Genomic DNA, 26536 nt, shown 5'->3' on the forward strand with positions numbered 1-26536 from the left:
TGTCTTCCACACAAGTGTTTTTCTTTACATTAACAGAGAATATTATTTTCTGCTGAACTGTGTTGTGTGAAAAGTTATTTGGTGCATTACAGTTTGGTGCCATACACTCGGAGTTCTGAGATATTTATGTACTGCTGCATTAGAATCTGCCATTGGGCCCATTGTGACAGGTTTCCTATCAGGCAGACTTCTGGTGTACTAGTACATAACAAACTGTCTTTCGGCTTTTCCCGGTTAGGGTTCGCCCAGCGTTCCTTAATTCTCAGTACAGTTTATGGTATCTCCAGGTAAGGTTTTTATTTTATTTATTTATTTACTTTACATTTGTTTACCAGGAAAGTCCGACTGGGTGTGAGCCCATTTTCAGCGGAGGTGCAGGGGGAAAAGCTCCACATACAAAACAGACATAATTATTACAAAGACAAGTTGGATAATTTGTAAAAAAAGAAAATATCTTATAGTCAAAAAATTATGTGGTGTATACAACTATAGTGACAAAACAGGAGTGTTACAGTTTAAGGCAAGTACAAACAGACATTGTATCATCAGCTTTACTAATATTTTCTTCATTAGACTTAATTGAACGTGAGCGGGTAAATTGTATGCATCTGGGAAATTGGATGAATGTTTAATCTGTCACACTAACAACTCTACATTTAATTGTGTATTCGTGGAATTTAATCAATAAATACAAGGACACGGTATCCTTCTCACACATGACAGTGTGTTACAATCAAATATAAACAAAAGGAGCAGAGAGGATTGTTTATATTAAGAATATGAGTGGCCACTAATTACAGTCACAAAACTATTTATTTGGTATAAGAGAAGTTTTCATTTAAATGGGCACCCGTAGAACTGTTTTAAAAGAGCTGGAGTTTGGGACTTAAGGCAGGTATATGCTTAATAAATATGGAAGAGGCAGCTGCAGCTCTTTGGTGAAAATGACAGCACTTTACAGTTTCTGGAAAAGGTACTTTTGATAAAAAAAAAATATGTCAGGAAACCTAAAAACAAAGAAATAAAAAGGTAATAAAATACCAACCTCTTGCTGGTCAGCATTTAATGACTGGCAATAAGAAAAAGGAATTTACAGTTAGAAGTCTAAAATACAACCCAGCTAGTTAAAGTCAAAGCTGCAGGCAGCTAACAAAATGGTAAACTCATTACAAAAATGTACAGATGAGAAATCCCATTTCTGAGGTATGTATCCTTTAACATGGTATCACTTACACAGCCAGAATCACCTAATGATAACTGGCTTCTGATGCCTTCTGCACCCTGTCCACCTTTTGACCTACCTGTGCCTCAACAAGCTGACAGTTCTCCTTCTCCAAGATGACAGGTGGAGGTAAATGTGGCAGAATGTACCACTTCTCCAGATATGGCCCAAGTTACTTCCAACACATTTACTCATCCCTCTGGGTTGTGTTATAACACTAGATTTCAAAAGCAGTAACAGTCAGTACCCACCGTAACTATGCCAGTCTAAATGTTAATGACAATGGCTAATAAAGGAAATCACATCTATCACAGACACAGGACTAGTAGTAAATCTGTAAGGAAATGAAAAAGATTCCCTAACAAAAGTTCTCCACCAAAAGTAAAACACTGAAAAAGATTATGCAAATCATTATGCAGTTTCCCATTGTCATAAATGTGAAGACTTTCAATGGACACCCCCTGTAAAACAGAACACAGACAAAGAAGCAGGTTCTGAATCTTCTGCTGATTCTGATGCACCGACTGACAGAAGTACCAAACCCAGCATCAACTAGAGGTAGTGAAGCCAATCCTACCATAAGGGTAGTACAAACTGCAGTCGAATTTCACACTATTATAAATTCGCTCACTCACATCTGAACACATTCTAAGTATGCAAAAAATGTAGGACATGTATAATTACAAAATCCAACTACTGAAGACCTGAGAGCAGTATTAAAAGCATGAACATCCCCAGTAGGAGGACATGTATAATTACAAAATCCAACTACTGAAGACCTGAGAGCAGTATTCAACATCCCCAGTAGGAGGACATGTATAATTACAAAATCCAACTACTGAAGACCTGAGAGCAGTATTAAAAGCATCAACATCCCCAGTAGGAGGACATGTATAATTACAAAATCCAACTACTGAAGACCTGAGAGCAGTATTAAAAGCCTCAACATCCCCAGTAGGAGGACATGTATAATTATAAAATCCAACTACTGAAGACCTGAGAGCAGTATTAAAAGCATCAACATCCCCAGTAGGAGGACATGTATAATTATAAAATCCAACTACTGAAGACCTGAGAGCAGTATTAAAAGCATCAACATCCCCAGTAGGAGGACATGTATAATTACAAAATCCAACTACTGAAGACCTGAGAGCAGTATTAAAAGCATCAACATCCCCAGTAGGAGGACATGTATAATTACAAAATCCAACTACTGAAGACCTGAGAGCAGTATTAAAAGCATCAACATCCCCAGTAGGAGGACATGTATAATTACAAAATCCAACTACTGAAGACCTGAGAGCAGTATTAAAAGCATCAACATCCCCAGTAGGAGGACATGTATAATTACAAAATCCAACTACTGAAGACCTGAGAGCAGTATTAAAAGCATCAACATCCCCAGTAGGAGGACATGTATAATTACAAAATCCAACTACTGAAGACCTGAGAGCAGTATTAAAAGCATCAACATCCCCAGTAGGAGGACATGTATAATTACAAAATCCAACTACTGAAGACCTGAGAGCAGTATTAAAAGCATCAACATCCCCAGTAGGAGGACATGTATAATTACAAAATCCAAGTACTGAAGACCTGGGAGCAGCATTAAAAGCATCAACATCCCCAGTAGGAGGACATGTATAATTACAAAATCCAATTACTGAAGACCTGAGAGCAGTATTAAAAGCATCAACATCCCCAGTAGGAGGACATGTATAATTACAAAATCCAACTACTGAAGACCTGAGAGCAGTATTAAAAGCATCAACATCCCCAGTAGGAGGACATGTATAATTACAAAATCCAACTACTGGACACCTGACAGCAGTATTAAAAGCATCAACATCCCCAGTAGGAGGACATGTATAATTACAAAATCCAATTACTGAAGACCTGAGAGCAGTACTAAAAGCCTCAACATCCCCAGTAGGAGGACATGTATAATTATAAAATCCAACTACTGAACACCTGAGAGCAGTATTAAAAGCCTCAACATCCCCAGTAGGAGGACATGTATAATTATAAAATCCAACTACTGAACACCTGAGAGCAGTATTAAAAGCCTCAACATCCCCAGTAGGAGGACATGTATAATAAAATCCAACTACTGAGCACCTGCGAACAGTATTAAAAGCCTCATGGTCCCCAGATATTTTTAGAAAAATATGGGAAAAATCTAACATAGGTGACAATATCCCAAAACATATTGATGATGGAGCTGTTCATGCTAAAAATAATCAGGTAAAAGTCACTGCTACAACATGTCTCCCCCAACATCTAACTGGGCAAGAAGTAAAGCTACGAAAAGAAAACAAATCTACTGATGCATACTTGCAGCACGATAGACACATTTGAAGTCTTTTCTGGACATTCAGAACCTACAGAAGGTGCGGTATCCTTCGTAGAAGGTTTGTTATTTCCTATACAAGAACAAATCAAAAAGGTTTGTTTAAATTGGCCAAATTCAGACATTTATGAAACTGTGAATTGAACACAATATTTGGCAGGCAAAGAAGAGTAGAAGAGAAAGAACAAAATAAAAGTTACTAGACATTCAGCTCCAACAGATTGATACCAAATCAAGGGGATGGGAATGGGGAAGAAGACATCGTGGGGGAAGAGTTAGATTCATATTTTTCCAAACTCAATCTCCAGGACAACATCAGCAAAATTATTATCCCCCTAAATCACTACAGTCACTGAAAGGTTGAGCCGCATCTTATTTTAATTGTCAGTTTGGACATCAGTGAAATGAGTGCCCTATCTCTCTACAACAAACAAATTTGCCAAATGTCCAAACACCAGAGCAACCTGAAAGAAATCCTCCTATATGGAATACTGCTTGCCAGCAGGTCTATATCATGGCATCAAAAAGGCTGTTAATCAACGGCTTTAATATCGAAAATGCCATTCATCAAGGTGTGTATTGTGAGATCTCGGTACAGTGAAGATTGGAAAATTTGCCCTTTCCTCACTGTAGTATGATCTCGGAGTTGGTATATATAATTAGTGGGGGGCAACTCCGATTAATGGCCTTTTCGATGCCATGATATGGACCCCTTGTCAGCCACTAGCATGGCAACAAAGTCGTCAGGATAGCCATGAACAGGAATCACAGTTATTTCACTTGGTATTGATTGATCAAGATGGTCCTTTTGTCAAAGTTACAGTGCAAAATCCACCTATTCCATTTCTCATCAATACACGAGTCACTCCATCTACGATTACTTCAGCAAATGCTGAACACCTTCCACAATAGGAACAGACAATAGAATTCAGGATGTGGTTGTGTCTGGAGTTCTTCTACACTACCCAAAAATAACACCTATTCTTATTCAAATTAATCCTCTAAAAGAACAGCATGCTTTTATTGTAGGAAAATCTGCCTCTTTAAATCTGCTAGATAGAGATTTATTATGTAAATTGAGATGTAATGTTTATTCTACACCAGATAGTGTATTTTTAGATATCATAATGAACATTCAGGATTATATTTTCATGACATCTGCACAGGTGAAGATTCCCTTTTTGATATTTTAACATTATAACAAAAAATAGGAAATGCTGATTTGGAGGAATTAAAAGTAATCCCTCCACAGCTCTGAACTACCCATGAAAATGAGGTAGGGCTCATAAAAGATGCAGAACCTGTGCATATAACACTAAAACCTTCTGAGCACCTGCCTATGGTAGTTCATTATCCTATGTTGACTGAAGAAGAGAACAGAATCAGGCCTGTTATTTTAGCCTTATTACAACAAGGCATAATTGTCCCAACTTGAAGTCCCTGTAATACTCTTATTTTGCCAGTTAAGAAATCAGGAAAAATACTTATAGATTCACATGAGATTTAGATTTATGAGAGTCAGTGTAGCAGTAGTACCAACTTTCTGAGTAGTCCCTAATCCTGCCACAATCCTGAGTTCTATTCCATCAGATGCTCCAAGTTTCTCACTGATATGTAGTTCTTCTGCATTCTCTTCTGTTCCCATACTATAGATCCCACTAGTCAATATGTCTTTGCATATAAGTACAGAGGGAAACATTACACTTGGACTAGATTACCGCAGGGATATGTACAATCACCCACCCTTTTCTCTGAAGAATGAAAAAGAAATTAGATGAGATTACATTTCCTTGTTTTACTTTAATGCGATATCTGAATGATTTACTTCTACCTTCCAAAACCTACTATGATTGTACGCACAATACTATTTTTCTTTTGAAAAAGCTGCGGAATAAAGATTTAAAGTCAATAAAGACAAACTGCAGTTATGTAAATTGCAGGTTCAATACTTCAGTCATCTTATTTCAGAAGAAGCAAGACAGATTTTGTCTCACTTACTGCTGTGATAAAAAAACGGCACTGTGCTCTACAACATTAAAACAGTTACAAGTTTTTCTTGGACTAACAGGTAACTGTCTCTAACAGATTTCTAATTATGCAGAATTAATGAAACCATTATTAGAATTGCTAAAGAAAGATAGCCCTGAACCTTTATCCTGGAAAGACTGTCATGAGCAAGCTTTTGTACAAAGGAAAACATTACTTTCTAATCCTTCTGAACTCAGGTTGCCAGATTATTCCAAAATATTTTTCTTATTCTGTTGTGAACGAAAATAAAGTAGATTTGGGATTATTAGCACAACACAGAAATGGAGGTTATAGTTTTATTGTTTATTTTAGTACAAATCTTGATCCTGTAGCTGCAGCCCTCCCCACTGCCTTAGGGCAGGGACCATTATGGTGGACTTAGTGGAAATGGTGGCTGCCCTAATTCTCGGGCACAAGACTTATGTGGCAGTGCCCCACTCCATAGAAGCATTATTATTACAGACTAAAACACAGTAATTCTCTAAAGCATAATTGTCTAAATATAAATTGTCTTTATTTAATAGTACTTCTTTACAGATTCCTCAATGTCCACCTTTTAAGCCTGCTACCTAAATCCCTATAGCAGACAAAGGAAAACCAAATGACTGTGCAGTTGTTGTCAACCATACTCTTCCTCCTAGGTTAGACTTGAAAGACATTCCATTACAGAATCCAGATTGTGTTCTTTTCACTGATGGCTCTTGAGTTGGCAGGGAAGATGGAGTGCTCATAGCAGCCTTTTCTGTTTGCACTCAAGACAAGATTTTATTAACTGGAAAAACAAACAGAAGTGTGTCTGCTGACATCTGTGTGGTCACTGAAAGATGATTTAAAACCACAGGCAGCACACCAGTAGTGCAAGGCTATAATGCCTTCCACACATTTAGACCAGCTACTACACAGACAGGAACGAAGGGTGGAGGTATTTCGGTTTACATCAGAAATAAATATACCTCAAGGCTGGTCAAAGATGAAGATGCACTTGAGCTTCTCCACGTTCAAATCACCATAGGCAATACCCCATACCACTTCCTTGTTAGCTACAATTCCCCCCCTCTATGAACCAGGAAACCCATAGCAAGTATTTAAGCTTATTGGAAACACTCATCGTCCAACCCAATACCATATTCATGGGCGACTTTAATTATCCCACTATTAACTGTGAATCATACACAAAAATCAAACGTGCAGGCACAGAGATTCCTGGATTTTGTAAATATAGACTCCCTGGATCAGGCTGTCAGTTTGCAGACTAGGGACACAAACATAATGGATTTGGTCCTCACTATATGGGAAAGCGCTACATACTCCCTAGTGTAATGTATTGTCTGGTAGGGTAAGACACAAAACGATCTCCTATGAAGTAAAACTTAAACTCAGAACCTAGGTAATCCTGGAATATTCAGGAACTACTCTAAGGCTAACTTCCTACTATTAAGTGATAACTTGGCAAATTTTCACGGCCCATAAACCCTGTGAACACTGCTGCCTATGCAAGCATGTTAACTGTATAGAGGTAGCCATACCCACCAGGAAAAAGTAAAGCACTAACTCAAAAAACAAGCCACCCTGGTGGAATCACAACATCAAAAGGCTGTATAACAAAAAGAAAATCATGACAAAAATAAGGAGAATAAAAGCAGTCGCAAACTAAACAAAGAATTTAGAGGACAAATAAAGTCTCTCAAAGCCAAATTTGAGGTAAATATGGCCTCCCAGGCTAAAGGCAACTACAAAGCATTTTTACCTACATCCTCAACCTCAAAGGCAATATACAACTGTGTGCAGAGGTCACTGTTAATAAAGCCACCTATACTGACCTATACTGAGCTAGAAGATTTTTCCTAACAGAGGATTCACTCTGGGCTCTAATATTTCTTAACTTGCACACCATTTTATACAGATATGTCAGAAGTTATGTTTAGATTACAAGGCAGTAAATCATTTTGTTTTAAGAGAAGAATTAAACCTTAAATTGATCTCTCAATATCCAGGTATAAGAGACAGAGGGTCATATTTCAAAATATGTAAGGAAACAACTGCAAGAGGAAGTCTTAGACAAATCAAATGATTCCAAAGCTACAAAGCAAAATACCTGTTGAAGTAAAGTACCCACTTCATTAACAGCATTTAAGGAAAAAAAATTGAAAATTACATAAAAAAATAAGAAAGAAAAGAAAAATTGTTGGAAAAATCACATTAATATGGTTATTATTGTGAAGAACTGTACCTGTAATGCATTCATATTGTCTGCTTTATTAGGTGTCATGAATTGTTTTTTGTACTTTTTCTCAATGTGACCCAGGTTATGGCTGAAATGGGTCTACGGACCCCTTCACTTACCCAGTTAACAAATAGGCGTGCTAGGGGACTTTGTGGGAGGGCTGCCATTTATTATGACTTTCCAAAGTCTCCAAGTGTGTTTTGCCCTTGGCAAGGTTAGCACGCTCTAGATCACGGTTACAAAGAATAGGCACCCTACAGTCCCCCAAGCTTTGGGACACAATCTGAATTACTACCTGGATGGGGAGAGAGGGTGCTCAGTAGCTTAAGGACAGGTCAGTGGTAAGGATGGCAAGCAGAAGGAACAAGAGGACATGGAGAGAACGGTAAGGTTGTGGACAGACATTTGGAGTGTAAAAGGGGGAGTTTATAAACACTTTAAAATATTTATGTCTTCTCAATTCATTTTCATGCAGCTTAGAACACCTGCTTCTCTTTTTACACGTACTGTACTGAACTTTGTACCGCACTGTGGCTCATGAATTTATGATGCATTAATTTTGTAGTGTTTACCAGGCATCCTCATAAGATACGAAGCTGTAATTCTGGACTTACCAGCACTGATACCACTGTAGCACGAAGCCATAGCTTTGGGATAACCATTCTGCAGGTTGAATGCTGAATCTGAGAATGTCACAGCCTTTTGGGTGACTGGCAACAGTGCTATCACTGTAGCATGAAGCCATAGCTTTGGGATAACCATTCTGCAGGCTGAATGCTGAATCTGAGAATGTCACAGCCTTTTGGATGACTGACTCTGCAGGCTGAATGCTGAATCTGAGAATGTCACAGCCTTTTGGATGACTGACAGCACTGATACCACTGTAGCACGAAGCCATGGCTTTGGGATAACCACTCTGCAGGCTGAATGCTGAATCTGAGAACGTCACAGCCTTTTGGATGACTGACAACACTGATACCACTGTAGCACGAAGCCATAGCTTTGGGATAACCATTCTGCAGGCTGAATGCTGAATCTGAGAACGTCACAGCCTTTTGGATGACTGACAGCACTGATACCACTGTAGCACGAAGCCATAGCTTTGGGATAACCATTCTGCAGGCTGAATGCTGAATCTGAGAACGTCACAGCCTTTTGAATGACTGACAGCACTGATACCACTGTAGCACGAAGCCATAGCTTTGGGATAACCATTCTGCATGCTGAATCTGAGAATGTCACAGCCTTTTGGATGACTGACAACAGTGCTACCACTGTAGCATGAAGCCATAGCTTTGGGATAACCATTCTGCAGGCGGAATGCTGAATCTGAGAATGTCACAGCCTTTTGGATGACTGACAACAGTGCTACCACTGTAGCACGAAGCCATAGCTTTGGGATAACCATTCTGCAGGCTGAATGCTGAATCTGAGAACGTCACAGCCTTTTGGATGACTGACAACAGTGCTATCACTGTAGCACAAAGCCATAGCTTTGGGATAACCATTCTGCAGGCTGAATGCTGAATCTGAAAACGTCACAGTCTTTTGGATGACTGACAGCACTGATACCACTGTAGCACGAAGCCATAGCTTTGGGATAACCATTCTGCAGGCTGAAAGCTGAATCTGAGAATGTCACAGCCTTTTGGATGACTGACAGCACTGATACCACTGTAGCACGAAGTCATAGCTTTGGGATAACCATTCTGCAGGCTGAATGCTGAATCTGAGAACGTCACAGCCTTTTGGATGACTGACAACAGTGCTACCACTGTAGCACGAAGCCATAGCTTTGTGATAACCATTCTGCAGGCTGAATGCTGAATCTGAGAACGTCACAGCCTTTTGGAAGACTGACAACAGTGCTATCACTGTAGCATGAAGCCATAGCTTTGGGATAACCATTCTGCAGGCTGAATGCTGAATCTGAGAACGTCACAGCCTTTTGGATGACTGACAGCACTGCTACCACTGTAGCACGAAGCCATAGCTTTGGGATAACCATTCTGCAGGCTGAATGCTGACTCTGAGAACATCACAGCCTTTTGGATGACTGACAGCACTGATACCACTGTAGCACGAAGCCATAGCTTTGGGATAACCATTTTGCAGGCTGAATGCTGAATCTGAGAACGTCACAGCCTTTTGGATGACTGACAACAGTGCTATCACTGTAGCATGAAGCCATAGCTTTGGGATAACCATTCTGCAGGCTGAATGCTGAATCTGAGAACGTCACAGCCTTTTGGATGACTGACAACAGTGCTATCACTGTAGCATGAAGCCATAGCTTTGGGATAACCATTCTGCAGGCTGAATGCTGAATCTGAGAACGTCACAGCCTTTATGATGACTGACAACAGTGCTACCACTGTAGCACGAAGCCATAGCTTTGTGATAACCATTCTGCAGGCTGAATGCTGAATCTGAGAACGTCACAGCCTTTTGGATGACTGACAACAGTGCTATCACTGTAGCACAAAGCCATAGCTTTGGGATAACCATTCTGCAGGCTGAATGCTGAATCTGAGAACGTCACAGCCTTTTGGATGACTGACAGCACTGCTACCACTGTAGCACGAAGCCATAGCTTTGGGATAACCATTCTGCAGGCTGAATGCTGACTCTGAGAACATCACAGCCTTTTGGATGACTGACAGCACTGATACCACTGTAGCACGAAGCCATAGCTTTGGGATAACCATTTTGCAGGCTGAATGCTGAATCTGAGAACGTCACAGCCTTTTGGATGACTGACAACAGTGCTATCACTGTAGCATGAAGCCATAGCTTTGGGATAACCATTCTGCAGGCTGAATGCTGAATCTGAGAACGTCACAGCCTTTTGGATGACTGACAACAGTGCTATCACTGTAGCATGAAGCCATAGCTTTGGGATAACCATTCTGCAGGCTGAATGCTGAATCTGAGAACGTCACAGCCTTTATGATGACTGACAACAGTGCTACCACTGTAGCAAGAAGCCATAGCTTTGGGATAACCATTCTACAGGCTGAATGCTGAATCTGAGAACATCACAGCCTTTTGGATGACTGACAACAGTGCTGATTTTTCAAACGTTTAATATAGTTTAGCAAACAGGGACAGGTGGTGGTGATAGTCTGTACTGTAACGCTCACCAAGTGGAAGAATCCAGACAATATACAGGTCATGAGTCTCTTTTTCACTGCTTTTTCAAGCCAGCAAACTGATCTCAACATGCAGATGGTACTAACAAATTACTGGTGAGAAGGTGAAAGGTCTTATCTACGTAAATAAATGTTTCTGTTATGGTCATTTTTAGGCCTTCAGACCACCTAGACCACAGTAGGAGGTTGGCATAATGGTTAAAGTGTTTACCTTATAGACACAAGGTGCAGGGTTTGATTCTGACATGAGGTAATTGGCTAGGCTTATAGCAGCTCACATGGGTAGTTAGCCTAGTACTAATCTATGAACCTTTATGGATAGTCTATCATTACATGATAGTGTATTAAACAAAGCATCTGTTTTCACAAAATACAGCATTTCCACTATGACAGCACTCCCCTCAAACAACATTCGATACATTACTCGCCTGTCATTTATGCTGAAGTCCCAGGTTATCATCCTGCTCTTTCAGTTGCTCCACACTCTGAAAGCTCCGTTTCAAGGTTATCGCTTATTACTAATGGGAAGAGTAGTTTCGCAACAAAACCTGCAAATGCTTCCTTCTATTTAAATTCAAAAGATAAACGCAGAATAAACACAAAAGATTTGTTCTCCTTACCTTTCCCAGTTTGTCTGTACCTTTCTCAACAATGTTTCTGATACAAAGCTAATATCATAAAATGTATCCGAGATGTGAATACATGCTTTTAACTCCTGTATCTGGAAGCTCAATGGATGAATGACAGTAAACCAAAACGTCTCTCAATTTAACATGATATACCTACAATTAATATCAAGATCTCATGCCGTTTCTTCCGGCAGGATTCCTTTTGGTTCTTGCATTGTTTTGAGCTATCAAAGTAAAGGTCTTACCAGGTGCCTCTCCATTCTTCCAGCTACACAGGGTCAGAGTCCTACTCCATCAAGTTTCCTGCCATGTGTGCTGCTTCCTTCAGTAACTCCGTGACACATCAGTCTCACTTACCAGTTTACGTCTGCATAAACAGCAAAACATCCTCCATCTTTTCTGCGACTGAATCAACCCTCTGCAGTTTCCCCCCCAATTATTAAACTTCATCTCTGACCACACACATCTCTACAGTCACCCTTCAGGAATAATGAGCCTTGCTTAAATGTAGCAGGGTAACAATTAAAAAAACATTTGCTGAAACTTTTACCTTCACTCACAAAGATATGCACGTGTCCCATATATATGTCACTGCACCAGCTTCAATAAAGAATACCATAAACTTCATTCTCATTACAATGGGCATGTTATAGCCTCAGGGTTTTAACAATTACTGTACTGTGTGTGTGTGTGTGTGTGTGTGTGTGTGTGTGTGTGTGTGTGTGTGTGTGTGTGTGTGTGTGTGTGTGTGTGCGTGTGTGTGTGTGTGTGTGTGTGTGTGTGTGTGTGTGTGTGTGTGTGTGTGTGTGTGTGTGTGTCAGTGTGAGAAACCATTACAAGTTTCTAACGCTCCTCCCCATAGTCACCTTTATTCTTACCCTGTCATAGCCATAGCACTGTATAATCAATTGCCAGACATACTTCCCCATTCACTCTCTGTGAGTCATTACTACAGGTTTCTAACGTAACCCATAGCAACACTTCCTTTTAGTAATAGGGGCAGTGATATGGAGATTACGGTAACTTCCTTTCCATGATTCACTCAAATCATGCATGCCATTATCCAATGTTTCTACAATCCGTCCATCCATCCATCCACCCATCTGTCCTAGTCCCTTTTAAATTCCCCCCTTCACACGACATGTGCCTGCCCTCCACAGTGTGGCCTCACAGGTTTGCTTCCTTTTTCACAAGCTCACCCTTGCACCAGCCACCATGAACATAATGCATCCTTTTAGGTAATGTCCAGAGTACTCTAAGTAAGCCATGATCATAGCCTACATAGTAACAAAATAATTTGCTTTTCTCCCTGATATGAAATCATATTCACATCTTCCTACCATCCTGCTTAGTCATAAAGTCTCCATTACCGATTGAACTTCCTATGTTACCATAGGTTCATAGGTTCATACTAGGCTATCTGCCCTAGCGCATTTATAAGCCTAGCCAGAGTGTGTTTGGCTTTCGCCACCCATTTTAAATTAATTTTGCTATGCCCTTTTTCGAGGTTAGTATACTGTGCCTCTGTCTAACAGTGACACAGAAGTGATACCTGTAAACCTACAATCTCCCATCCACTCATCAAGATTCCTCTTGAAGAGAGTCAATGAGGGACTCTGCCTAACCTGGACTGGGATTTTTATTCCAGAGTGAAGGGAGCCTCTGGGTTATGAATCTGTCCCTCCAGCATGTCCTATTTATTTCAGTGCTGAGGTTCAAGTCTCTCGTGCGTGGCTTCGATGGGATTTGGATTTTCTGAGGTGCAGCATGTTCATTAATTCGGGTTGGACATGGCTTTATATGTCAGGCACAGATCGCCTCTGAGCAGGTGGTATGCCACTGAGTAGAGCTGGAGTTTCTTTAACCGGGCAGCATATGGCATCTGTTTGAGCCCTTTGATCCTCTTGGTGAGGTACTTTTGGGGTCTTTCCAGTTGCTGCAGGTGTCTGGTAATGTACATCCCAAAAGGGGCATTGTATTCAATTAAGGGCCTGATGAGGGATGAGTAAAGAGGCATGATGACCTCCCTGATCTAGATGTGAATCCTTCATGATTAGGTGGGCTATATAAAATGTTTTTCTACCCACTTTGGCCACGTGGTTGTCAAATGAGAGACTGCTATCAACTTGGTCCCCAGGTCCCTAATTACTTCTTCTGTACTTAATGGATTACCACCTATGTGGTCAATTGTAGGCACTTTGCTTTTGCCAAAGGGATGACTATACACTTTTGGCGTTTAACTTGAGGCCATGGCTCTGGCACCAGTTGTCTGTTTCTATGAGGCCCTTTTGGAGGATGTTTTCACAAAGCAGCTTTCAAGGTTAAAAATCGCTTATCTATTTTTTAATTTGCTCTTTCAGTTGCTCCACACTCTGAAAGCTTTGTTTCAAGGTTATCGCTTATTACTAATGGGAAGAGTAGTTTCTCAACAAAACCTGCGAATGCTTCCATCTATTTAAATTCAAAAGATAAACGCAGAATAAACACAAAAGATTTATTCACCTTACCTTTTCCCAGTTTGTCTGTACCTTTCTCAACAATGTTTCTGATACAAAGCTAATATCATAAAATGTATCCGAGATGCGAATACATGCTTTTAACTCCTGTATCTGGAAGCTCAATGGATGAATGACAGTAAACCAAAACGTCTCTCAATTTAACATGATATACCTACAATTAATATCAAGATCTCATGCCGTTTCTTCCGGCAGGATTCCTTTTGGTTCTTGCATTGTTTTGAGCTATCAAAGTAAAGGTCTTACCAGGTGCCTCTCCATTCTTCCAGCTACACAGGGTCAGAGTCCTACTCCATCAAGTTTCCTGCCATGTGTGCTGCTTCCTTCAGTAACTCCGTGACACATCAGTCTCACTTACCAGTTTGCGTCTGCATAAACAGCAAAACATCCTCCATCTTTTCTGTGACTGTATCAACCCTCTGCAGTTTCCCCCCAATTACTAAACTTCATCTCTGACCACACACATCTCTACAGTCACCCTTCAGGAATAATGAGCCTTGCTTAAATGTAGCAGGGCAACAATTAAAAAAACATTTGCTGAAACTTTTACCTTCACTCACAAAGATATGCACGTGTCCCATATATATGTCACTGCACCAGCTTCAATAAAGAATACCATAAACTTCATTCTCATTACAATGGGCATGTTATAGCCTCAGGGTTTTAACAATTACTGTACTATGTGTGTGCGTGTGTGTGCGTGTGTGTGTGTGTGTGTGTGTGTGTGTGTGTGTGTGTGTGTGTGTGTGTGTGTGTGTGTGTGTGTGTGTGTGTGTGTGTGTGTGTGTGTGTGTGTGTGTGTGTGTGTGTGTGTGTCAGTGTGAGAAACCATTACAAGTTTCTAACGCTCCTCCCCATAGTCCCCTTTATTCTTACCCTGTCATAGCCATAACACTGTATAATCAATTGCCAGGCATACTTCCCCATTCACTCTCTGTGAGTCATTACTACAGGTTTCTAACGTAACCCATAGCAACACTTCCTTTTAGTAATAGGGGCAGTGATGTGGAGATTACGTTAATTTCCTTTCCATAATTCACTCAAATCATGCATGCCATTATCCAATGTTTCTACAATCCGTCCGTCCATCCATCCATCCATCTGTCCTAGTCCTTTTTTAAATTCCCCCCTTCACACGACATGTGCCTGTCCTCCACAGTGTGGCCTCACAGGTTTGCTTCCTTTTTCACAAGCTCACCCTTGCACCAGCCACCATGAACATAATGCATCCTTTTAGGTAATGTCCAGAGTACTCTAAGTAAGCCATGATCATAGCCTACATAGTAACAAAATAATCTGCTTTTCTCCCTGATATGAAATCATATGCACATCTTCCCACCATCCTGCTTAGTTATGAAGTCTCTATTATCAGTTGAACTTCCTATGTTACCATAGGTTCATAGGTTCCTACTAGGCTATCTGCCCTAGGGCATTTATAAGCCTAGCCAGAGTGTGTTTGGCTTTCGCCACCCATTTTAAATGAATTTAGCTATGCCCTTTTTCGAGGTTAGTATACTGTGCCTCTGTCTAACAGTGACACAGAAGTGATACCCGGGGTAAACCTACAATCTCCCATCCACTCATCAAGATTCCTCTTGAAGACAGTCAATGAGGGACTCTGCCTAACCTGGACTGGGATTTTATTCCAGAGTGAAGGGAGCCTCTGGGTTATGAATCTGTCCCTCCAGCATGTCCTATTTATTTCAGTGCTGAGGTTCAAGTCTCTCGAGCGTAGCTCGATGGGATTTGGATTTTCTGAGGTGCAGCATGTCCATTAATTCGGGTTGGACATGGCTTTATATGTCAGGCACAGATCGCCTCTGAGCAGGTGGTATGCCACTGAGTAGAGCTGGAGTTTCTTTAACCGGGCAGCATATGGCATCTGTTTGAGCCCTTTGATCCTCTTGGTGAGGTACTTTTGGGGTCTTTCCAGTTGCTGCAGGTGTCTGGTAAGGTACATCCCAAAAGGGGCATTGTATTCAATTATGGGCCTGATGAGGGATGAGTAAAGAGGCATGATGACCTCCCCGATCTAGATGTGAATCCCTTCATGATTAGGTGGGCTATATAAAATGTTTTTCTAACCACTTTGGCCACGTGGTTGTCAAATGAGAGACTGCTATCAACTTGGGTCCCCAGGTCCCTAATTACTTCTTCTGTACTTAATGGATTACCACCTATGTGGTAATTTGTGGGCACTTTGTTTTTGCCAAAGGGGATGACTATACACTTTTGGCGTTTAGCTTGAGGCCATGGCTCTGGCACCAGTTGTCTGTTTCTATGAGGCCCTTTTGGAGGATGCTTGTGTTGGCTGGAGAGTCGATTATGGCGCCCAGTTTGCAGTCATCTGCGAACTTGGTCAGCCACAGTCCTTCCATGTAGTTCTGTACCTCCAAGAAATATATACCAAACAAGAGAGGTCCCAGGACTGAACCTTGTGGGACGCCACTTGTAACTGGTTTGGAGTCTGACATGGCTCCAGCTATTCTAACCATGTGGGTTCTGTCCTTGAGCCAGTTTGCAACCCATCTAGTGACATAGGGGTTTATATTTAAGCTGGTGAGCTTATCTATAATGCCCGAGTGGGGTATTGTATCAAAGGCTTTTGTGAGGTCCAGGTAGGCTGTGTGGACCACCTTCCCTCGTCAATGGCCTTGGTGACTGTTTCAAAGAAATCAACTAGGTTTAAGAGGCAGGATCTGCCCTTAACAAAGCCGAACTGGGTAGGATCCAGTGTCTGTAGGTCCCCAATATCTTTATTTATGAGGTCCATGATGATCCTTTCCATAGCTTTGCAGCCCAAGCTAGTCAGGCTTATGGGGCGATAGTTTCCAGGATCCGTTGAGGCACCACCTTTGTGGAGAGGGACCACTGTTGCTGTACGCCACTCTTTGGGTACATATCCTGTAGTAAGGCTGAAAATGAACAGTAGTTTTATGTCTGGGTTTAGCTCTTCTTGGAGTTCATGTAGGACGCAGCCCGGGACACCGTCTGGTCCCATTGATGCTGTGTTTTTTGCTTTGGAGAGGGCGGCTCTTACCTGAGCATCTGAGATGTCAGGGGGGCATCACTCTGCTGGGATAGATATTTGCCCTTTTGGTGGGGAGGGGGAAGAGAAGTTTACTCTGAACCTGTCAGCTAGGATGTTGGCAATGTCTGCGGGTTCGGTGTATTTTTTGTCATTTTGGACTGAGCATATCTGGGAATTCCCACCCAGGTTCCTAACATAACTAAAGAAAGCCTTGTGATTATCCTTAGCGTCCTGTACAATTTTTCTCTCGAAGCCGGCCTTAGACGATTTTATGAGTGCCTGTAGTTTTTTGCTAATACTGATCAGAGATGCCTTCCCTTTTTGGAATATTGCTCTATCATGTAGTAGCTTCCTCCTTCTATTGTATAGTTTGTTTATGGCTGGGGTCCACCAGACAGGACGTCTGCCTTTGGAGGATTGGGTCATGGTTTTATTTGGGATTGCATGATCCATGCATTCCTGAAGGTGTTCATAGAATGCGTTTATAAAGGATTCTGAGGTCTGGGCCATATTTTCCACAGGCCCGGGGCTTTGAAGGATTCCACCTTGGTTTTGAGGAGTGTGAAATGTGCTTTAGAGAAGTTTTTCACTGTGGTTTTCTGGGCAGGGGGTGGGGTCGGGATGTGAATATCCAGTGAGATTAGTTTATGGTCTGATCTTACCAGTGAGGGATACACTTCTGGTCTGGAGCATAGAGTACCCATGTTGGTGATGATCAGGTCCAGTATGTTTTCCCTCTTGTGGGAGTGGTAACAAGTTGTTCCATAGCATTTGAGTTTATAAATTCTAGGAACCTTTGGGCTAGGGTGTTGGAGCTAGAGTAATGCTCCCAGTCTATGTTTGGGTAGTTGAAGTCACCCAATATAATGGTGTTTGGAGAGACCTTCATATTTTCCAGTGTTCTCAGGAAGGCCGATTGGGGTTCCTGGGTTTGGGAGGGTGGTCTGTAGCAGGCTATAAACTGGAAGGCAGTTTTACCCACTGTTAGTTGCACATGGATAGTCTCTGATGCTTCGTGCTGTGGCACTAACCTGAAGGTGTGGGTATCTTTGACGAATATTGATACTCTCCCTCCTTTTGTGGTTCGGTCCAAGTTTCGGGGCCGAAAAGCATGGTATGAGGTATAACCTGGTAGTGTTGGGGTGCTCTCGGGAGCCTTGAACCAGGTTTCTGTTACTGCACAGATATCGATGTTATCCATGCTAAGGAGAGGACTTCTGGCATTGAGTAGCATTACTCTTAGTTTCTTATCCCTTGTGATACCTATGGAGGTGGGTTTGTCTTTTGAGCCTTGCCTAAAAAAGGCACTATGGGGTTAGCAAGAGCCTTTGCCAATATCCGAAAGCCCAGGGGTGACAGGTGCAAGTCGTCCCTAGTGAAGCATCGTGGCTTGTCGAGCATGTCATCCCAGGCTGACAGGCATTGGTTCCCCTTTGAATGACACCAATACTTAAGCCAATTGTTGAAATTGATCATATTGTCTTCATATTGTGGCATCATTCTTGGTGAGGGTAAGATGCTACTCAAGGTTAGGGTCATACTGGCCTGGGCTACATGCTCAGAGAGCTCCTCTATGTCTCTTTTCATGTAGTCCAGGGAGGTACGTCTCAGGTCATTCACACCAGCATGGACAATGACTGAGTCATATTTGTACTTGCCTTGGAGTGACCTGAGTGCTTGTGTTATGTGGCGGATCCTAGCGCCGACAGGCAGCTCACAGTTACCTTCTCCTTGTTCAGCCTGGTGAGCGGGACGTCAGTGTGCCTGACGATAGAGTCACCTATTACAAGTGTATCAGGTGTGTTGTTTAGCCTTAAGGGCTGTGACTGTTCGGCACACTAGCTTTGTGAGCTATGTGTTGCACGTGTTTTGTTTTGGGGTAGCAGTTGCTTGGGTGTCTGCTTTGGAGGTCTCTGCTGCTTAGGCAGATTTTTATTTAGTGCCTCCGAGTATGTTTTGTGTGTTTATGTGTTTGGTTTGCTGTCGTGGTAGGTCTATGTGAGACTGGAATTGTAGTGAGTGTGGTTTCCTTCTCCTCCTGACTGGTTACGCCAGTACTGAGTTGAGAGAGCTTAGCCTCCAGTTTGGCTATATGGTTGCATCTCTCACATGTGTTGGAATTTGTTGGGAGGAAGAGAGGGTTGTCTGTGTACATGAGGCAGTTGTAACATTGCCTCAAGATTCCCAGATTCACCAGCTGGACTGGAGAGGAGATTGACAACTGACCTTTGGACATGCTAGAATAGTATTAGGAATTCCTTTATAATTGAAAAAAGGGCCAATGGGGAACAAGGTACTCAAGGGGAGTTTGTGAGGGTGTAGTGCTTTTAATTTTTAGCGCTGACTTATATAATTGCTTTAGTGAGCAAGTGCCAGGTAACTTAAATGCAATGTGTTACAGGTAACTTAAATGCAAAAATGCCAAACAGTAACTTTCTTTCAAGTGAAACAAGGAAATAAGTACAGTAAGCAATGCAGATATCACTAGGGATCCACAGAAGTGCTGAAAAGCCGCGTTTTAGGTGGAATTAGCGTTTCAGGGAAATAACAAGCAAACAAACAACAAGCATACAAACAAAGCTAGATTCAGCAGGCCTGGATCTAGTCTATGCTACAGCAAACAAGTTGTACCAATTTCAGTAAGAAGCAGTTCAAATATGCAGGCACTATAAGCCTTTAACCAGAAATTCCCAGCTCAGAAGGGCAGAGTCCAGCCTCTCCTCCCACAAGAGTGCAGACCACGAACCCTCTTAATGTAAAATAACTGGCCTGAAGCCCAAGTGCTTAAACCAGAATTAATACACTTTTAGAATAACAGACACTGAGACCTCAATCAGCAGTTCCCAACTTAGAAGGATGTAAGCTACCTGTTCTGCCACTACAGTGCAGACCACAAACCTTCTTAATGTAAAACAAATGGTCTGAAGCCCAAGTGCTTAAACTAAAAGGCTTAGAATGAGTTACACCAAGCAGTAATAAATACAATTGAGTACTTTTAAGATGACGCAAAAGCAAAATAAAGTAGGAAGAAACACAAATACAGTAAAAGCAGATTTTATTTTTTGAGTGAGCAAATGAGATGGGCCCAGGAGTTACAGGACAGAAACAAATGCAAATGCAGGCCTTCAAATCAGAAAGTTGAGAGAGATGGATGGACAATAACTACAAATTCTGGGCCAGAACCACTCCTTATGTGGTAGACAGGTTACCTAATGCTTACCACTCCCACTGATAAGCTAGAAGGCTTCCCTCCAACACAGAAAGGCTTTATTCCTCCATGACTATGCATGCTGTCATAACATCCCAGCTCGGTATTCACTACTGTTCCCATGTTGGTGTCACCGTCAAACGCATGACTCTCCTCCCCAATCTGTCCTTCTGACTGTGGATCAAAAACCATACTGAAATCAATGTATAATACCCACCCATTTCCCAAGGGTCCCATTCCTTGACTGTAATGTATCAGGCTCATCTAGTGCAACTTCCTTGCTATGAACGCTCCCTGCCTGGGATCTTTTGGGTAATGCTGTCATCAATCTAACGGAAATTTATCTGTTTTTCATAAATGCAAAATTCAACACCCCCCATGTAACAGCACCATGTTCCAGACTTGTAGATGCCAAACCTTTTAGGGTACAATGTTAAAGGAACCACTAATGAAATGTGCCAATGTTTCCACATAATCCCCAAGTCCTACATGGTGGTTGCCATATGGCTGGATTATTCCTTCTGCATCCAATACCCTCATACTGGATACAATGGTCCTGTTTTAAAATTTTATATCCCTCCAACATAAAAGTCCAGTCTTTTTCCTACCTCCACTCTCCATAGTGGAAATAAGGGCAACAAATTATATCTAATCAAAATGTCCCAGCTCTCTATGTGCCCAGCATATCTTATTCCCCGTTTTGTGAATGCTTTTTTGATCCCCAGATCCTCATTCTGTGCAGATTAAGAATATAAGAAGTAATCAGCTGCACAGTACAGAGGCATAAAGCCCTGACTGCAACCCTGGACTGACCAGTAACTGAAGCACAAAAAGGAGCTATCTGGGGAAGGAGTGGCCAGAGCTGACTCCGTCATCATGGAAGAGACACATGGAGCCCAGTCCACTGTAACATTGACATCAAATAGAAAGTGAGTGCTGTAGCTAAACAGCACAAGGCTCAGGACAAATGTAGTCACCATGTAGCATGCTGCACAGCTGAGGATATGCATGCTAAAAAAGCAGCATGCTGCGTAGCCGAGGATATGCATGCTAAGAAGCAGCATGCTGCGTAGCTGAGGATATGCATGCTAAGAAGCAGCATGCTGCGTAGCTGAGGATATGCATGCTAAGAAGCAGCATGCTGCGTAGCTGAGGATATGCATGCTAAGAAGTAGCATTCTGTGTAGCTGACGATATGCGTGCTAAGAAGCAGCTTGCTGTGTAGCTGACGATATGCATGCTAAGAAGCAGCATGCTGCGTAGCTGAGGATATGCATGCTAAGAAGCAGCATGCTGCGTAGCTGAGGATACGCATGCTAAGAAGCAGCATGCTGCATAGCTGAGGATACGCATGCTAAGAAGCAGCATGCTGCGTAGCTGAGGATATGCATGCTAAGAAGCAGCATGCTGCATAGCTGAGGATATGCATGCTAAGAAGCAGCATGCTGTGTAGCTGACGATATGCATGCTAAGAAGCATACACGCATGGGTCCCAACACTGCCAGCATCTCATTCATTCAGACTCCTGAGAAATAATGGGGGACAGGGCACAGTAAACTATGACAGCTTCCCAGATACTATCTTTCAGTGAATAGTTGCTCCCAATGGGTGTAAATGGGCCAATGAGTCAATAACAGCTGTGCTTCTGACCTCAAAATAAAAATAACAAAAATTAGACTGTCAACCTGATTAAAAATACAGTCTTCCAGTTTCACAGTCTTGTTGTTGATGCTGGCACATGTTTATTTTTATTTATTTGTGCACCCCCCCACAACACAAACTGCAACCGGATTCCATATTATTTATTTGTTTAACATTTGTTGACCGGGAAAGTCCAACTAGGACAGAGACTATTTTCAGCAGAGACCCAGGGAAAAACACTCCAGACATATGTCTTTGGATTGTGGGAGGAAACCGGAGTACCTGGAGGAAATCCACATGAACGCAGGGAGGATATGCAGGTTCTGCATAGAAAGGACCCCAGCTAAGAATTGAACTGGAGAACCTCTTGCTGTGAGGCAACAATGTTAACTATTGCACCACTGGCCACCCAATTATAAAACCTGACAAATTATCTGATGTAATATGCTTGCTATACTCTAAAGTTTGCATAAATATTGCATGCTATACTGTCACACAATCATAAACACTATAATATAACAACACCCAAAATATCACACAGAACCCAGCATGTCTTGTGGACTCTGATATAAACCAAAATAACCTCATAAGAAAAGAAACGCTGAACTGCAACACATCCACACAACGACAGGTGCAAGTGCCAAAGTTTATTCTGGTACCTCGGCCTTTCGCCTTCTAAGGAATAAATTAATGTAAAATTTCACCCAATATATATGTGCCAACATTTACATAATAAATTGTGCCAACAATTATCTAATAATCCAATTACTACAATTAAAAACTCTCATCACTGTTTACACATTTTTAAGGGCATAGCCTACTTATAACAGCAACAAGTACAAATAGAATAGAATAACAATCACCTTTAACAGCAACAATCACTTTTAAAGACACTTCAAAAGCCACTCCAAAATACATTCACATTATATAATATGTATTTTCATATGACAGCACATCAAAAACATTTTTCTATTACTATAACATTATGTTGGTTTTAATATTCATAGCCCTAGGGAAAAGTGTTCTAAAATTCAAAATCATTCTACACTCCAACCTGTTTAGTGCCTCTTTAAAACTCCCTCCAAACGTTAAATGGGGACGTACCAACACACTGAAAAACAAGCTATTAATAGAGCCCCCATGTATAGAAGTAAAATGATGACGCACTTGACCTTCAACCCTGTCATTTCTAACATCCCCTAGGTGTTCCATAACCCTGATCTTAACTTTTCTTTTGGTCTGCCTGACATACCATCTGGTTTCTTGGCAACCACACCCAATGATATATGCAACCCCTTGGGAATTGCAGTTGAAAGCCTCTGTGGCTTTGTACAATTTACCATTGATCTTCCAACCATTCAAATTCTTAACCCTACGGTACACCGAGCATAAAGCACAAGCTTGTGTGCCCACTCTATCAGTGTTACCATGGTGTGCCCCATCACCCCACAATATTTATTTCAGGTTATTATACCTGCTATAAGAAAAGGTGACATATGTAGGAGAAAGATGTCCCACACTACCATTATGTGACACCAAGTCCCAATATTCTCTAACGATTTTCTCCATTTTACTAGAAAAAAGTGAATATTTTGCCACAAAAAATAACCTTTCATGTTCATTGGCTTCTCTTATAAGAGAAGTTTTTGTGCATTGCCTACCCCTTACGAATCTGTTACCTGTATTTTCTACATTCTGACAAGCCATCCTTAATAATTCATTAGAATATCCTTGTCTACTTAACCTATCATTCACCTCATTCAAAAAGAATGTCTTAAGTTCTTCCTAAGATGTGTTGTGAAAAATTCTTTTAAATTCACCAAGGGGCAAAGACTTAACTAAATGCGGGGGATGCATGCTCTCAGCATGCAAAAAATTATTCAAAGAAGTGGGTTTCCTGTAGGGTTTATACTGAATTTGTGAACTCTGATCTACACACAATTCAACATCTAAAAAACTGATAACAAATGAATTTATCTGACAAGCAAACTTTAACCTTTGAGGAGTATGTTTTATAATAAACCACATTTTTTGAAAAATATTCTGTAGGATACATGAATCGATTTTCAAAATCATCCATGTATATTATAGCATAAGTAGGGGTGAAAGCTGCCCCCACTGCTGTACCCGTCTTCTGTAAGAAAAGTTTATTGTCCCACCTGAAATAATTGTGACTGAGACAAAACTCCAAAATAGCTAACAGAAAGGGGGTTCTGGGTCCCTCACCCATAATCTTAAACATCGCTTCCAAACCCAATGTAATATTTATGTTGGTATACAATGAACACATGTCAATGGTCACCCAAACGTATTCATCCTGCCACTTAACCCCCTTTAGTCCACGACACAATTCACCAGTGTTTTTTTATGTGGGAAGGTACGTTAACCAAATATGTTTTTAAATCGAGGGTCCAAAAATAAACCCACATACTCCAAATACGAACAATCATGGACACAATAGGTCTCCCTGAAAGGTTTCATCATATCCTTATGAATTTTAGGAATGGCATGAAATTTTCGATCTTTGGGTTCCTTTACTGACAACTTTTTAACATCTTTACTTGTTAACAAACCTAACCTTTCCTCTCCATCCAATAAACCATCTCAGAGTAACCTGTCTTACTCATAATTACCAAGTTACCCCCTTTGTCTGTCTCTTTAAAGACATATTTATCCAGGTGGGATCTGACAATTTGTAACTCCAACCATTCTTCTTTGCTTAGGTTAAAACTCTTGGTGTTATTAAGAAAAGCCCCAAACTCTTTCTCTACCTTCCTACAAACCACATTTTCGAAAGAAATAACAGCCAAAGCAGATTTGGGTGGCATAAAATTTGGGTTAAACCGGAGAACCTCTTGCTGTGAGGTGACAACGTTAACCCTTGCACTACTGGCCACCCAATTACAAAACCCGACAAACTATCTGATGTAATATGCTTCCTATACTGTAAAGTTTGCATAAAATATAGTATGCTATATTGTCACACAGTCATAAACACTATAATAATAAACAACACACAAAATATCAGATAGACCCCAGCATGTCTTGTAGAAACTTCCTGAAGGGAGAAATAGAAACAGGAGGCAGGTTCCTTTTTCAAAAATAATACCTCTTCATCTTTGATTTCAGTTATTTATGTTATCATTTTGTCAGTTTCTACAGAACATGACATTGCAAAATACAACAGTATTATACATCAAACAGCGTGTTTACACTTTTGTGAGGCAATCAAAGGGACTTCGATAGCCTCAGGCTCACTTATGGTTACCCAACAACACTTCAGTAGTGGTAACTGCAAAGTATCAACTGGTGGCAATACATGATCCTTTAAGCCGACTCCATAGTGAGAAAGCAGAAGCTGTCTCTTTTATACTACAATCACCATTACTAATCCTGTAGCCCAGACTGTGTAATATGCACTACGGTCTGCTCTGAGGAGGAGAAAGACAGAAACTATCAAACAGTACCACCATTCATGTGTAATTAAACCTAATGGTGAGACAAACATCCACAGCATCAGGTTTTCTAGATGGAGTGATGACCTGTATAACATTCACTTCTCATTAATGTTTCTGTACTTTTACAGTTTTTGGATGGCTCGTAGACATTATGCAGGAATGAAAGCTGCTTGACTTTGGGGAGTCTTAGCAATGAAGAATACCTCCACCATCATACATACATAGATTTAGTAATACCTAAAAATATGTATTTATAAATAAATGTTTAATGCTGTTGAATACAAAAACAGAACACAATTTCTACCAAAACAAAAGACCAGCTGAATTTCAGTTTATTTTTTGTGTTAACTGAAGTGCTCCCATCAAATAGAGGATCTAATAATGTACAGAGAAAAGAAAAAAACAGTCCCCATTTCAGTTCTTTGCACACTACATTCCTTATCTCCACATTCACATGCCTAGATCTGTTTCCATCAGCACAAACTGACAGGTTCAAATATATAGGAATTTACTGCCCTTTAGAGGTTAAGATCAGAGGTGCAATTACTATTTATTTAACATAAACCATTTCCTTCTGCAGCTGAGAATTCCTTACCTGCAGCTTCATATTTCCCTGCTCTAGACCCACTATCAGCAAGAAAAACTACAACATTCACACACTCATGCGCTGCTGGCATTCATATTTTGGGATGAGGTGAACAGATTAACACCTGTACAAAGAAAGCAAGTTTTCTCTTTAGGTCATGTCTTACCTCCAACTTCATAATCTCCAAATTCAGCCTTCAACCTACAATGTCAAGAAGTTAAAAAAGTATTCCTGTGATTTTCTGCAAAGAAAACACAAACGTTCCAATAACTTTTTGCAAAACAGCTTTCACTTCCTGTGCAACTGGCAAATGTGTTCCTGATTAATATTCATGAGATAAAGCTGCTACAAAGCTACAAGAGGGAGTGGATCATCTAAATATTCTATAAGATAGGCTAGAGCCAGTTTTTTAGACAGCATTACTAGTGAAGATAGTTTTACCAGACAAATTTGTGCTGAATGCAGTGTAAACCAGGTTTCATCATAAATCT

At 41.0% G+C, this 26536-nt stretch overlaps 1 protein-coding gene across 1 annotated transcript in view; it reads right to left on the reverse strand.

Annotated features, from left to right (window-relative positions):
- The window catches only part of LOC122797917 (zinc finger protein 302-like), a 116271-nt gene extending 89940 nt beyond the window's left edge, over positions 1–26331 (reverse strand). Inside the window, exon 1 of the mRNA XM_044066436.1 lies at positions 26212–26331. Coding sequence (XP_043922371.1) covers positions 26212–26223 — 12 coding nt within the window. The 5' untranslated portion in view covers positions 26224–26331. The remainder of the gene's footprint in view (positions 1–26211) is intronic.
- Between the last annotated feature and the right edge of the window lie 205 nt (positions 26332–26536).

The sequence above is a fragment of the Protopterus annectens genome, chromosome 3.part1 (assembly GCF_019279795.1).
Source record: "Protopterus annectens isolate FY-2018-M chromosome 3.part1, PAN1.0, whole genome shotgun sequence".
Lineage (NCBI taxonomy): Eukaryota > Metazoa > Chordata > Ceratodontiformes > Protopteridae > Protopterus > Protopterus annectens.